The sequence below is a fragment of the Sturnira hondurensis genome, unplaced genomic scaffold (assembly GCF_014824575.4).
Source record: "Sturnira hondurensis isolate 20B ecotype Veracruz unplaced genomic scaffold, ASM1482457v3 Scaffold0011568, whole genome shotgun sequence".
NCBI classification, from domain to species: domain Eukaryota; kingdom Metazoa; phylum Chordata; class Mammalia; order Chiroptera; family Phyllostomidae; genus Sturnira; species Sturnira hondurensis.
In genome coordinates, this window is record NW_028084199.1 from 79621 (window position 1) to 91871 (window position 12251).

The 12251-nt window shown below is 36.5% G+C and overlaps 1 protein-coding gene across 1 annotated transcript in view; it reads left to right on the plus strand.

Annotated features, from left to right (window-relative positions):
• TEX11 (testis expressed 11) overlaps nucleotides 1-12251 on the plus strand; it is a gene marked incomplete at its 5' end in the record, with an annotated part of 97356 nt that overhangs the window by 68500 nt on the left and 16605 nt on the right. The window contains 4 exons of the mRNA XM_037060266.1: nucleotides 1196-1252; nucleotides 4509-4549; nucleotides 7544-7614; nucleotides 9284-9400. Of these exons, the coding sequence (XP_036916161.1) occupies nucleotides 1196-1252; nucleotides 4509-4549; nucleotides 7544-7614; nucleotides 9284-9400 (286 nt within the window). The remainder of the gene's footprint in view (nucleotides 1-1195; nucleotides 1253-4508; nucleotides 4550-7543; nucleotides 7615-9283; nucleotides 9401-12251) is intronic.

Consider the following 12251-nt stretch of genomic DNA (forward strand, 5'->3'; position numbering starts at 1 on the left):
TTTATAAAAATCCCTGGCTGATGTGGTTCAGTTGATTGGATTGTTGTCTGATACACTGAAAGGTTGCAGGTTCAATTCCCAGTCAGGGAACATACCAAGGTTGGGGGTTCAACCTAGATATGTTTCTCTCTCTCTGTCTCTGTCTGTCTATCTATCTCTACCTCTGAGACTCCCTTTTTCTGTAAACGCAATGAAAAGATATCCTCGGGTAAGGATTAAAAAAAGATAACTGTTGAACCTGATTTCCCCCCTTTTCTTTTTATGAGGGAAAATAGTTTATCAAAAGGGAACTTCTACAGTAGTGAGGCAGAGGAAAGTGAGGTTAGGAAAGTGATGTGACTGAGAATATGCCAGTGAGAAAAATTGGAAACCAGAAAAAATACTTGAGGCCACGCTGCCAAAGGGAAGTGGAGTCCCAGAAATACAAGTATCAGAAGGAGTCTTGAGATACTTGCATGCCTTCAGTCAGATAAATATCTAAAATCATTCAAAATAGATGGTATTTTTGAAAGATTTTTAGGGTTTGGCCCTGGTTGGTGAGGCTCAGTAGACTGAGCACCCATCTGCAAATCAAAAGGACACCAGTTTGATTCCTGGTCAGGGCACATGCATAGGTTGCGCACCAGGTCCTCAGTTGGGGATCTGTGAGAGGCAGCTGATTGGTATTTCTTCCACATTGCTGTTTTTCTCCCTCTCTTTCTCCCTCCCTTCCCCTCTCTCTAAAAATAAAGAAAATCTTTTTTTAAAGTTTTTTGGGGTTCGAAACTTTACAAACTGACGTTATTTTATTTGAGTATCATTATGCTGCTGGATTTGTTCAAAGAATAGTCATCCTAGTTTGTGTGGAACCCAAATGCTGTTCCAGGTTCCTTTATGGGAAGAAATAACACATGAACACTTACGTGTATATGATACTTGATGTTCTAGCAGGTGATTTGGGACAATGATATACACTGTGGAACAATTTGAGAATTTGTCATAAACATCACTTTTGTTTTTAAATTATTCAATTTACCCTTCCCAAATTACAAATTGGTATATTTTCATTATAACCATTAAAAACAATACAAAGATCCATAAATATAGTAGAATTAATCTCCTTTCTGCCTTCTGAGGTAAACAAGGTTAGTAATTTGGTGTGTATTCTTTCACATGTCTCTTCTTAAGTATCACTGTATATTACTTTATCATATAGGTGCTTGTGCCGTCTTATTGCTCCAAAAATTTCTGATGTGCAGGAATCTGAAAACAGGTAAGTTCTTTTGACAGAAGCAATGTGTTCATCATTAGAAAAATCATAGTAGTAGCTTTCAATAGAAACTTTATATCGAGAGAGGTACGGTATAGTGGGTAAGACCATTATAGGCTGTGGGGCTAGTCTTCTGGCTTTATATCCTGGCTCTGCCACTTATTACATGTGTGACCTGGGCTTGTTTCCCTGTCCACACAAAGGGAATAATTATAGTGCCTACTCTGTGGGATTGCTGTAATGACTAGATGCGTAAATACGTGTAAAACATTTAGAAGAAGATTACTAGGCACTTACTAAGCCTTCAACAATGTTAGCTATTGTTTCATTATGATATTGCATCTGTTTCCTTCTTTCTTAAGAGGAGACTTAAATATCAATATATCCCACAGAAACATATGACCTTGTTGACTTGTTCATGCTGATTCTGATTCTGTATCAGTTCAGCTGAGACTATTCAAATACCTCTCTGCTCATAGTTTCCATGGCATAAGATATTAAGAAATTAACAGTATGTGGAAGAATTGGGTCACTGGTATTTTCCATTCACAAAATTTACGACATCCTAATGATTTGAAAGAAAACTCTATTCAAGGGCTTGATTTGGGAGAGCTTTCAGAGAACTATTACCATCTTTGCATTCTCTAATCGGACAAAACTCTGCTTTTTGTGTACCTCTACGTCACTTTTGCTTTATACATTTGGACCTGGAGATAATATATTTTTCAGCTAAATTGTTTGGGAAATATCTGTGACTGAGATAATATTGCACTGATGACAAGTCTTTTCATAATGTAAATTTTCCCCAAGCATGTATGATAAGTTTTACTTCTTTACAAGCCCTGTGAATCCATTACAAGGCAACTCAATCAACACCAACAACAAAAGATATTGAGACAATTGGAAATTTGAATAATGACCAAATATTTGATTATATTAAGAAATTACTAATTTTTAGGCATATAATGGTGTGGTGGTTATATTTCTTTTTAAAAAAATCCTTGGCTGTTAGAGACATATCCTAAAATATTTATGGATGAAATAATGTGATGTCTGGAATTTGCTTCAAAATAATATGGGAGGGGAAGGCATGGAGCACATCATTGAAGTAAGATTGATGATGAGTTAATAATTATTGAAGCTGAATGATGGGTACATGGGAATTCACATGTATGTTAACATACAAGTATCTTTGAAATTTTATGCAAAAAGTAAATGAACTAACAAAATAGAAATAGACTCATAGATACAGAGAAAAGACTAACAGCTGTCAGAGGGGAGGGGAGTTGGGGGGCTGAGTGAAAAGGTGAAGGGATTAAACAACAAAAAAACACTCATAGACACAGCAGTATGGTGATGACCAGAGGGAAAAGGGGGTAAGGAGAGGTAGAAGGGGGTGTTAGGGGATAAATAGTGATGGAGGGAAACTTGACTTGGGGTGGTGAGCACAGAATACAATATACAGATGATATGTTATAGAATTGTAAACATAAAACCTATGTAATTGTATTATATAGGTTTACTTAGTAAATTTACTTAGTAAATTCTATTTAAAAAGTTAAAAAATAAAAAAGGAAACTGAGAGACTAAACCTTGATAGTTACTAGATTGTAAGAGCTCCTTGAAGGCTAGGAATATTTGTATTTACCTGGAACCTCAGGTAGTATTTGACACATAATAGCCACTCAATTTATTTAAATTACTGAATATTGGTTCTTTAAAAGAAGATCCTTATCGCTAGACTTACAAGATGCTTCGGAGCCCATGTAATTGTAGCATACTGTGAAATCCCACTGATTGAAACCAGTTTGGAGATGGGGAAAAGGAAAGGGATCCTGTTTGAATTAAAGATCAACTTAAATTGCAGAAGACTTTATACCCTTATTGTTTTTAAAAAATATAGTAAAAAAGAACATTTGCTAGCAGTGATTTCAGGTAGCAGTCAGGACCTGATTTAACAAATCTAATATACTAACTTTTTAAAGCCTAATTCAATGGGAGGAGACAGAGAATTGAATTCTAGTTTCAGCTGTTTCACTAACTTCTGCTTTACCTTAGGCAATAGCAACTTATTTAACCTCTCTAAGATATATTTTCTTCATCTGTTAATTAATGAAAAGCTGGACTTTAGAATTACTAAAGTTTCTTTCTCTTCTAAAAATTCTGTTTTTTTTTAATTAGCAGTACCTACCTAAGTATTGATAAATTTGTGGGCTAAAATTTTAAAAGCACTTTGTCTCTTAAATAAACCACACATCCCTTTTTCATATACTCATACTTATTTGCATTATTTATTTGCATTAATGGACCCTTCCTAGATTATTTTATATGCTCACCAAATTAAATAGGAAAGAAAGTAGCCCAGCTGTAATTCAAATTAATAAAATTTACTGGAAGAAGTTACTTTATGTAAACCAGAATTCTAATTTTTATCCCTGAGAAAGCTGTTACCGTTCCTAAAGAGCAGTATTATTATATAATACTAGACCTTCTCCTGATGAAGCCAGTCTTATAGTATGCCCTACCCCGCTTCCTCTAACCTTTCTTTATTGAGTTTGCCAATACTTCCATATTCATTCTTTTGTTTAAGTGGAATGTTTTCCTCTGTTAGAAATTATATACCTCTGAAAGAAGTTTGACTAAGGGTCAACCGACCTGGGTACTAGTCTTGACATTGTCATTAGTTTTATGACCTTGGACACATCATCCCCCCATTTCCAGATTTGTTTTCTCTGGACGGAATAAGTGGTTTTTAAACTAGATTTCTCAGAACCCTGGGAATTCCAGGGCACGAACTCACAGACTTTCAGGAAGCTGAGGCTCTAGGCCTCCATCCACCACTGGTTCAACCAGAGCCTGCTATGCTTTGATCTTTTCTGGTATATTAGAGTTTTATAAAATTTTATTTGAAACAAGGGTTTTAATTTCCCCTTTTCAAAAAAACCTTGAAAATCACAGAGATCGTTATCTACTATTGTATTCTAGGACCCTGTCATGTAAAACCTTATCAGTCATTAAAATTCTTTGCTGGAAGAAGGTGTAGAAGAAGAGAGAAAAATCACAAGGGCACTGGGGATGAGGAACGGGATTCTGTGGTGGGGGAAAATAGTGTTAAAATGACATGTTAGAGGCTTGAACAGTGCACTTCACAATTTTGCACTTTTGCACAGCTCTCAGGCACAAATAGGGTCTCATTGTGGTACTTTCCTATAGTAAAGCCTCGGAACGGTAAGAAAATACTCTTTTCTTTATTTTTCAGAAAAAGGGAAGTTGATAGACTTCTGAGTGCCTTGAATAAAGGTAAGTATCTCCTGCTATTTTCAGTCCTTCATCTTGCCTCTATCTTTTGTTACATTCTCCAGTTACGTTGAGCACACTGACTCAAACTTCATGTGTCAGATAAGCTTCATGCTTTTGTTAACACTGGTCACAGCAGTCTACCTTGGTTTCTTTTTTTCACAAGCAAAGACAAGTTTGTCATCCCTACCATTCATCCCCAAATGTGATTCAGCTTGTTTCTATTCCAACGTGTGTGAAGAGCATTTCCTCCCTTCCTCCCCTGCTAGTTAGTGTTCATGTCCTCTGAATCAAATTCAGATTGCTTATTGTCATTTTGAAGCTATCCGTTTATCTACCCACGTCTATGTTATCTCCCCTACCTACTAATAATTCCTGTGTCTCCTTCATTCAAGCTACACTTCTAGCTCCATCTCACTCCTTTTCCAACTCCATGCTTTCTTCCGTGGTGTCTCCCTTTTGCCTAACAGGTCTACTCACATCTGCTGCTCACATACCTATTTCTTTATGTCCAAAACATACCAGCTCCACCTCTTAGAAACTCTATATATTGTAGTAGTTTGATTTTATACCTCCAATACTTGTCAGCAAGGTGTTAAATGTGGCAAAGTGGTTTAGAAACCAAAGCTTTGCAAAAGAGAATGACTCTGCTGGTTGGTACCCTTGTCTTTCAGAAGAGCATGCAGGTGTGTAGTAAATGCTTTCTGATGGCATCGTGTTCTTGGATCTGTAACGCGCTTGCAGTGGGAGCTCAGTAGATATTATGCCAGCCTATCGATACTCTTCTAATTCTCAGTCTCCACTTCAGTCTTCTTTTTAACTTTGTTTTTATTGTGTACACTAGTATGATTGTTCCAATTATTTATTTCCTTACATGTAAATCATATCTTTCTACCTCAGGTGGTGACTGATCGCTTTAATTAAAATTATAAATCTTTCCAAAGATGTGTTTATTTCCCAATGTTTGAATTAACAGCTTCTTGGAGCTTGGTAATGCTTTCTGTCACTATAATTACTTTTGATATGCACCACTGTGCATGCGCACACACAAAAAGAACTCTCTAAATTCAAACTCATGTTCCACTGTTTTTAAAGCAGGATTAACAACTTTGCTAGAGCAAAAGACCTCCATATCAAATTTTCTTGTTTCATGCAGCACTCGTGACATTTTCCCAGGCTTCTGTTACAAGAACTTCCATCTCACAAACAAGGATTAATGAAGCTCACTGGTTCAGAAAAATAGGTAAATGAAAAATTTTGTGGCTGTGGGCAACATTACGGGGCAGTAGAATCAACAGACGTGGATTCAAGTGCTAGCTCTTTCATTTGTATCTGGGTACGAGAGTAACCTGCTTAATCTCAGGTTAATTATTTGTAAGATGAGAACAATTATATATACTTCACAAGATTATTAATGAAACATTGTATGTACCTAGAACATCATAGGTAATCAATATTAGTTTTCTTTCTTTTCTATAAAAATGGGTCTAAAAATAAAATGATGAATTATAACTGCACATCCCCAAGGTTATGCTCCTAAACTTGGTCTATAATGCCCAATTTATCTCTGAACATGATTCATCAAAATAAACTATAGGCAACAATATGGATGAATCTTACAAACATAATATTGAGTACATACTGTATGTACTCAAAGAAGCCAGGCATTGAGTACATATTGTATGATTCCATTTATATATGGTAAAAAAATAACAATAGGCAAAACTAATGTATGATGTTAGAACTCAGGGTAGTGGTTACCCTTTGAGGAGGGTTAGACTTTGAAGAGGGTTGATGGGGTTGCTTCTGGGTGTCTGATTAAGATCAAGATTGTTCTTGATTTGTATTGGTTACATGAATATATATTCACTTTGTGAAAATCCATCAAGCTGTACAGTTATGAATTTTGTGGAAGCAGTTACTACAGTGATAAGTAAACAGGAACAATTCAGCAACAATATCACAAAGTGGACCGATTCTACATGGACCCTTTTCTGTGTTACGGAGTTTACTAGGGCTCTAACGTAGGAGAAAGGGGAATAAATACAGCAATCTGGCTTCTGAGAAACCTATGCAAATAAAGGTTTAGTGACTCATTTGAAAGTTTGAAAAGTTACTTTCCAATACTTTTTTTTAGTGAGTTTTCATTTTGAAATTTCAAGGTGAAGCTCATGCTGAATGTTGCCTAATGGGGGTTTCCACTGCTCTGTCGACAATGTCAAACTTTATAGCAGCTTTCTTCAACCCTTGATTATAGTATACCATGTTCTTTGCTAAATTTTAACTTCTTTTCACCAATGCCAATTGCTGAGCTCCTTGGTGAGCCTCATTTTTTAAGATGGATTTGTGCTAAGAATTTATTGTATATCCTCCAATTTTTAAAAAGATTTTATTTATCTATTTTTAGACAGGGGAGGGGAGAGAGATAGAGAAGGAGATAAACAGCAATGTGTGGCTGCCTCTCACACACCTCCCCCAACTGGGGACCTGGCCCACAACCCACACATGTGCCCTGACTGAGAATCGAACTGGTGACACTTTGGTTCACAGGCCAGCGCTCAATCCACTGAGCTACATCAGCCAGGGTCCTCCAATTTTTTATGAAAGCAGCACTATCTCCATTGGTCATTGGCGTAGAATTGAAGATTGGAAGGAATAGAAGCCTCTAAATTTACCTGAAAAAAATTTCTCTAAAAGCTGCAATTAGCTTTTTTTAAAAAGATTTTATTTATTTATCTTTAAAGGGGAGGGGGAAGAGAGAGGGAGAGAAATACAATGTATGGTTGCCTTTCATACATCCCCTACTGGGAAATGGCCTGCAACCCAGGCATGTGCCCTGACTGGGAATCGAACCGCAATCCTTTGGTTCGCAGGCCTGCGCTAGATCTGAGCTACACCAGCCAGGGCTGCAGTTAGCTTTTTTTTTTTTTAACCCTGATAATGGTACATATTAAAGAGTAGATCTTCATAACCATATTATTTCACATTTACTTTCAGCTTGGAATTCGGCTGTGCAATCCAATAAAGAGCCACTGCTAATGAGAGAGTTTTTCATGCTTTCTTACAAGGTGAGTCTCTTCTGATAACTATCTCATGAATGTAACACAAGGATATAACAATGATGGCTAAATATAGAGTGGCATTGGCTTTTAATGTAGGAACTTTTGATATATTTCTAAGCAGGAATGACCTAGAGAGAATGTGAACCCTAGAGGGTATAATATGAGAACATGAAGCAGGTTTCTCCATCACTAACAACTTTCATGGAGCTTGAAGTTCTACCATAAGAGACTGACTTCCTTGCCTTTGAAGGAATTTCAGTCTCCCAGAGGCCTATATTAACATGTAACCATCTTTTTTTTTTTTTTTTAAGATTTATTTATTTATTTATTTATTTATTTATCTTTAGAGGGGAAGGAGAGAGGGAGAGAAACATCAATGTATGGTTGCCTTTTGTGCATCCCCTGCTGGGAGTTGGCCTGCAGGGAACCGGCCTGCAACCCAGGCATGTGCCCTGACTGAGAATCGAACCGAGATCCTCTGGTTCGCAGGCCCGTGCTCAATCCACTGAGCTACGCCAGCCAGGGCCAACATGTAACCACCTTTAAGAGGGGGGATCCTCTAAAAAATTATCAGTTACTAACATTAGGAAGGTTTATGGGTGTAAGTCTAGAGGAATATAGAATAGTAATATGGGGACAACAGGGAGTAAAAAGGATGCTAAGAAGCCTGGGCCAACTTCATAATTTTTCCTAGAGCGTGTTCTGTGTGTAAAGATTTGTGAGCTTGTTTTGTAATTATAAGCATTTGTACATGGTCATTGGCCTCCAAGGTAGAGGTTAAATCCAGAAAGAAAGCCAGTATAGTATTCATGAAAAATAAAGGAAGTGCTAAAGAATATTGCTCACACATTCAGGAGAATACAGTTTGATATAGTGAGATAGATTAAATGGCAAGAGTTTTCAAACTGAAAAGAACTATAGAGATAATCTAGCACCACTGCCTCATCTTGTATACAAGTAACCTGATACCGAGAGAGACTGGGTATCTTGAAATGCTATTAATTCAGTGGTGGTGATGGTTATAATTACTAAACATTTGGAAAGATTAAGAAATAGTCTTTGGAAGTTGAGGTATAATTTTAATTAATTAAGTGAAATAAATTACTTTTTGTTTCGACATTTTTGATAGCACAAGTAGGATTCCATGTGGTAATCCCAAATGGCCCAAAGTTTTATTTTAATATAAAGCAGGGACTTTTTCCCCCCAAAACTAGAGAACAAATTTTAATGATGAGGTTATGTCTAATGCCTGTCAAGATTTGGCATTGTCTTTTTCAGCCATGACAATATATGTATTAATTTCAGCTGTATTCAGTGCAAAGGGGAAATCTATTTGCTGGGAGGGAAAAAAGCGTAGAAATTACAACATAAACCAAGAAGGAGATCACTAGATAGAAATACAGGGCCAAATGACAGTACTTATATGGGGAAGGCTAGGAAAACTGTGAAGAAACGAAGCATTTTATGTCTAGTAAGGTGCTTAAAAACAATGGAAAGTAATATAAAATTGAAACCATAAATTAATGTTATAGTCTATATCATTTGTAAGGTGGGATGTGCTTTTCCAGCTGAGTTTTCTCATTCAGGCAGAATATTGCTGATTTTCATTCTGATTGTTGGTGTTCACCTGGCAGAATTCTCACTATTCATTGATGTTTTGGTTATTTCTTATCAGCTGTCCCTGTTTTGTCCTTCTGATGAAGTGGTTATGATTGCACAGAAAACATGTTTACTGATGGCAACTTCAGTTGATCTTGAGCAAGCGAGAAGAGCTCTAACGCCTTTTGAACAGGTAATGCGTAACCTTCAAATAAGACAAAAGCGTCCAGTTGTACTGTTTGATACGTTTGCCTTCCCTGATGCAGTTCTTTTGATTCTCTTTAGAAAATTCTTTCCTCCCTTCCAGCAAGCATCTTGATTTGCAAAGGTTTTTAATGGCTAATTCCTTCCTAAGGAAAGGTTACCTTTGGCTTGGCTTCTTCTTTCAAAAAGATTGAATGTCTAAAATGCCCCTTCCCATGGACCACTCTTTCTGAATCTCTTTTTAAATATTCTCTGTCTTCATCATCTCCCTGTGATCATATGTGGTCCATAGGAGTTTTTTCTCTTTTGTTTCATTTTACATATTTTCTAAGGAAAATAGGATCACATATTTTACTACCCCCACAGCTTTGATAAGCCATCTGAAATTATTTACATGGCCTGTTGTTCTTCACTCAGTTGCATTTGGCCCACGTCTTTAAATATTTTATCATTAACTCAATTTTAACAGAAAGACAGAATTCCTACCTTTGCCTGAGTTCCACTCTGACCTTCTTAAACTTTACCCTCTTGGGGAGATACCAGCATCAACATCTCAGTCTCCCGTACATCTCAGTCTCCCTTTGCCTGTAGTTTCTTACCCTCCTCTCAAGCTATGAAAATTCTCTCCGAGTTGGACCACTATCATTTTTGTATGATTTTAAGGTCTTGATACCTACCATTTTCCTCTTATCTAGGGGGAGAAGAAGCCTTCCCAATTTCCTATATTTACCAGCTTCTTTTTTTTTCTACTTGATGTACATGCTTCTTGCTGGCTATTCACTTCCTTCTGTTAATCTTTTTTTTTTAATAGGGTTCTTCAGATCTGCAACAAACTCTTAACAGATCTCTGCTGATACATTTTCCTTCCTTTCTCTTCCCTTACTGAGTACAACTTAAAAAAATCATGAGTACCAAGTACTCTGCTAAATCCTGGACGTTAAGAAGACAAAGTCCTCATCCATAAGGAGCAAAGTGTCCTCTTTTTAAAAATCTTTACATCGTACAAAATGAGAAAAGTATCTGCATGCTCCAGAGCAAAACAAAACAACAATAACAAAAAACCATTTTTGCTTCTTAACAAGGAAGGGCAGATGTAATTTTATTTTTGATAATATTTTTATGCCTTACTTGAGAGTAACGATAGCATCTTGTTTTTGCATTGTGCTTTTAACTTTTTTAAAGTTTTCCTTTTAAGCCAGTAGTCCTAACTTTGTTAAATTTTGTATCTCAGCGAATAGAGACCAAATTGACCTGAGAGCAATTTCACAAACTCTTAAGTACTATTCTTAATGATTTTCTTTGTTTCTAACAGCTATTCTTTTTTCTTCCTGTTCTTTCTCTTACACATCCTTATGTTCCATAAGAACTCTCTCACTTAGTAACCCTTATGTAACTTTCTTTGCTTTTGAAAGGATGTCTATTCAGGTAATTGAAGATGCACTTCTGCCTTTTCCCATCTACATTCAGTCCCTATGAATGATGCTCTATCTCTCTAATGAGGACTTGTTGAATTCTACAAATACATCCACTCTTTGTTCTCTTAAGTCCTCATAAATTGGAATATTTTTTAAATAAATGGATGATGAAGGACTACCGATATCCTTCATAATCTTATCAACATTGTCTCTACTCTCTTGAGCATGAGGTCAGGGGAAGTAAAGGGTGCTTTAAAAAATATACAAGTAGAGTAATTGTAATTTATCAAGGAACTACATTTTTTCCCTAGGACAGGGGTAGATAAAGTACTGCTAACTGGCTAAATCAGGCCTGTGGACTGCTTTTCTATACCCTGCGAGTTAAGAATGGTTTTTACATTTGGAAAAGGTTATAAATTAAAATACAGAAAAATATATGAGAGTTTATGTGTCTGGCAAAGCCTAAAATATTTACTGTATAGCCTTTTACAGAAAACTATCCTGACCCCCTGTCCTAGAATATTTTTTAACAGACTTTTTGTGGTAAAATTCACATACCTTATAATTCACTTATTTAAAGTATACAATTTAATGTTTTTCAGAATACTGACAGAGTTGTGCAGCTGTTAACACAATCTAATTTTAGAACTTTTCCTTCACTATAAAAAATCCCTAACCAATTAGCAGTGACTTTCCATCCCTACCACCAGCTGTAAGCAACCATCTACTTTCTGTCTATAGATTTGCCTGTTTGGGATATCTCATGTAAATGTCATCATACTATTTATAGTCTTTTATAATTGGCTACTTTTATAATTTTTCAGTAATTTTTTTAGGTTCTCTGTGTTGTAAGTTGAATCAATACATCATTTCTTTTTTATGACCGAATAATATTCCATGGTATGAATATATCACAGTTTGTTTAGCTATTTATTCATTGATGAATATTGAGGTTTTCCCAGTGTTCAGATATTATGAATAATGCTGCGTGACTAATGACAAAAGTATGCTGAGCATCTCTTCGTGTGCTCACTTGCCATTTATATATCTTTGGGAAATGTCTATTTGGATTTAAAAAAAATATTTATTTACTTTAGAGAGAGGGGAAGGGAGGGAGAGATACACCAATGTGCAAGAGAAACAGAGATCAGTGGCCTCTCACACTCCCCCAACCAGGGACCTAGCCCACAACCCAGGCATGTGCCCTGGCCAGGAATCGAACCAGTTGGACTACGCCCAACCCACTGAGTCACACCAGCCAGGGCATAGAGATCTCTTATAAAATCCACTAACCTAATTTGTGACCTACCAATACCTTCACCTTTGGGGGCTATGATTTTAACATATCCATTTGGGAGGGACACATTCAGACCATAGCACAGTGCGTAAGCAGCACTCGTTAGTTTTGGCATGTTGCATTTTTCA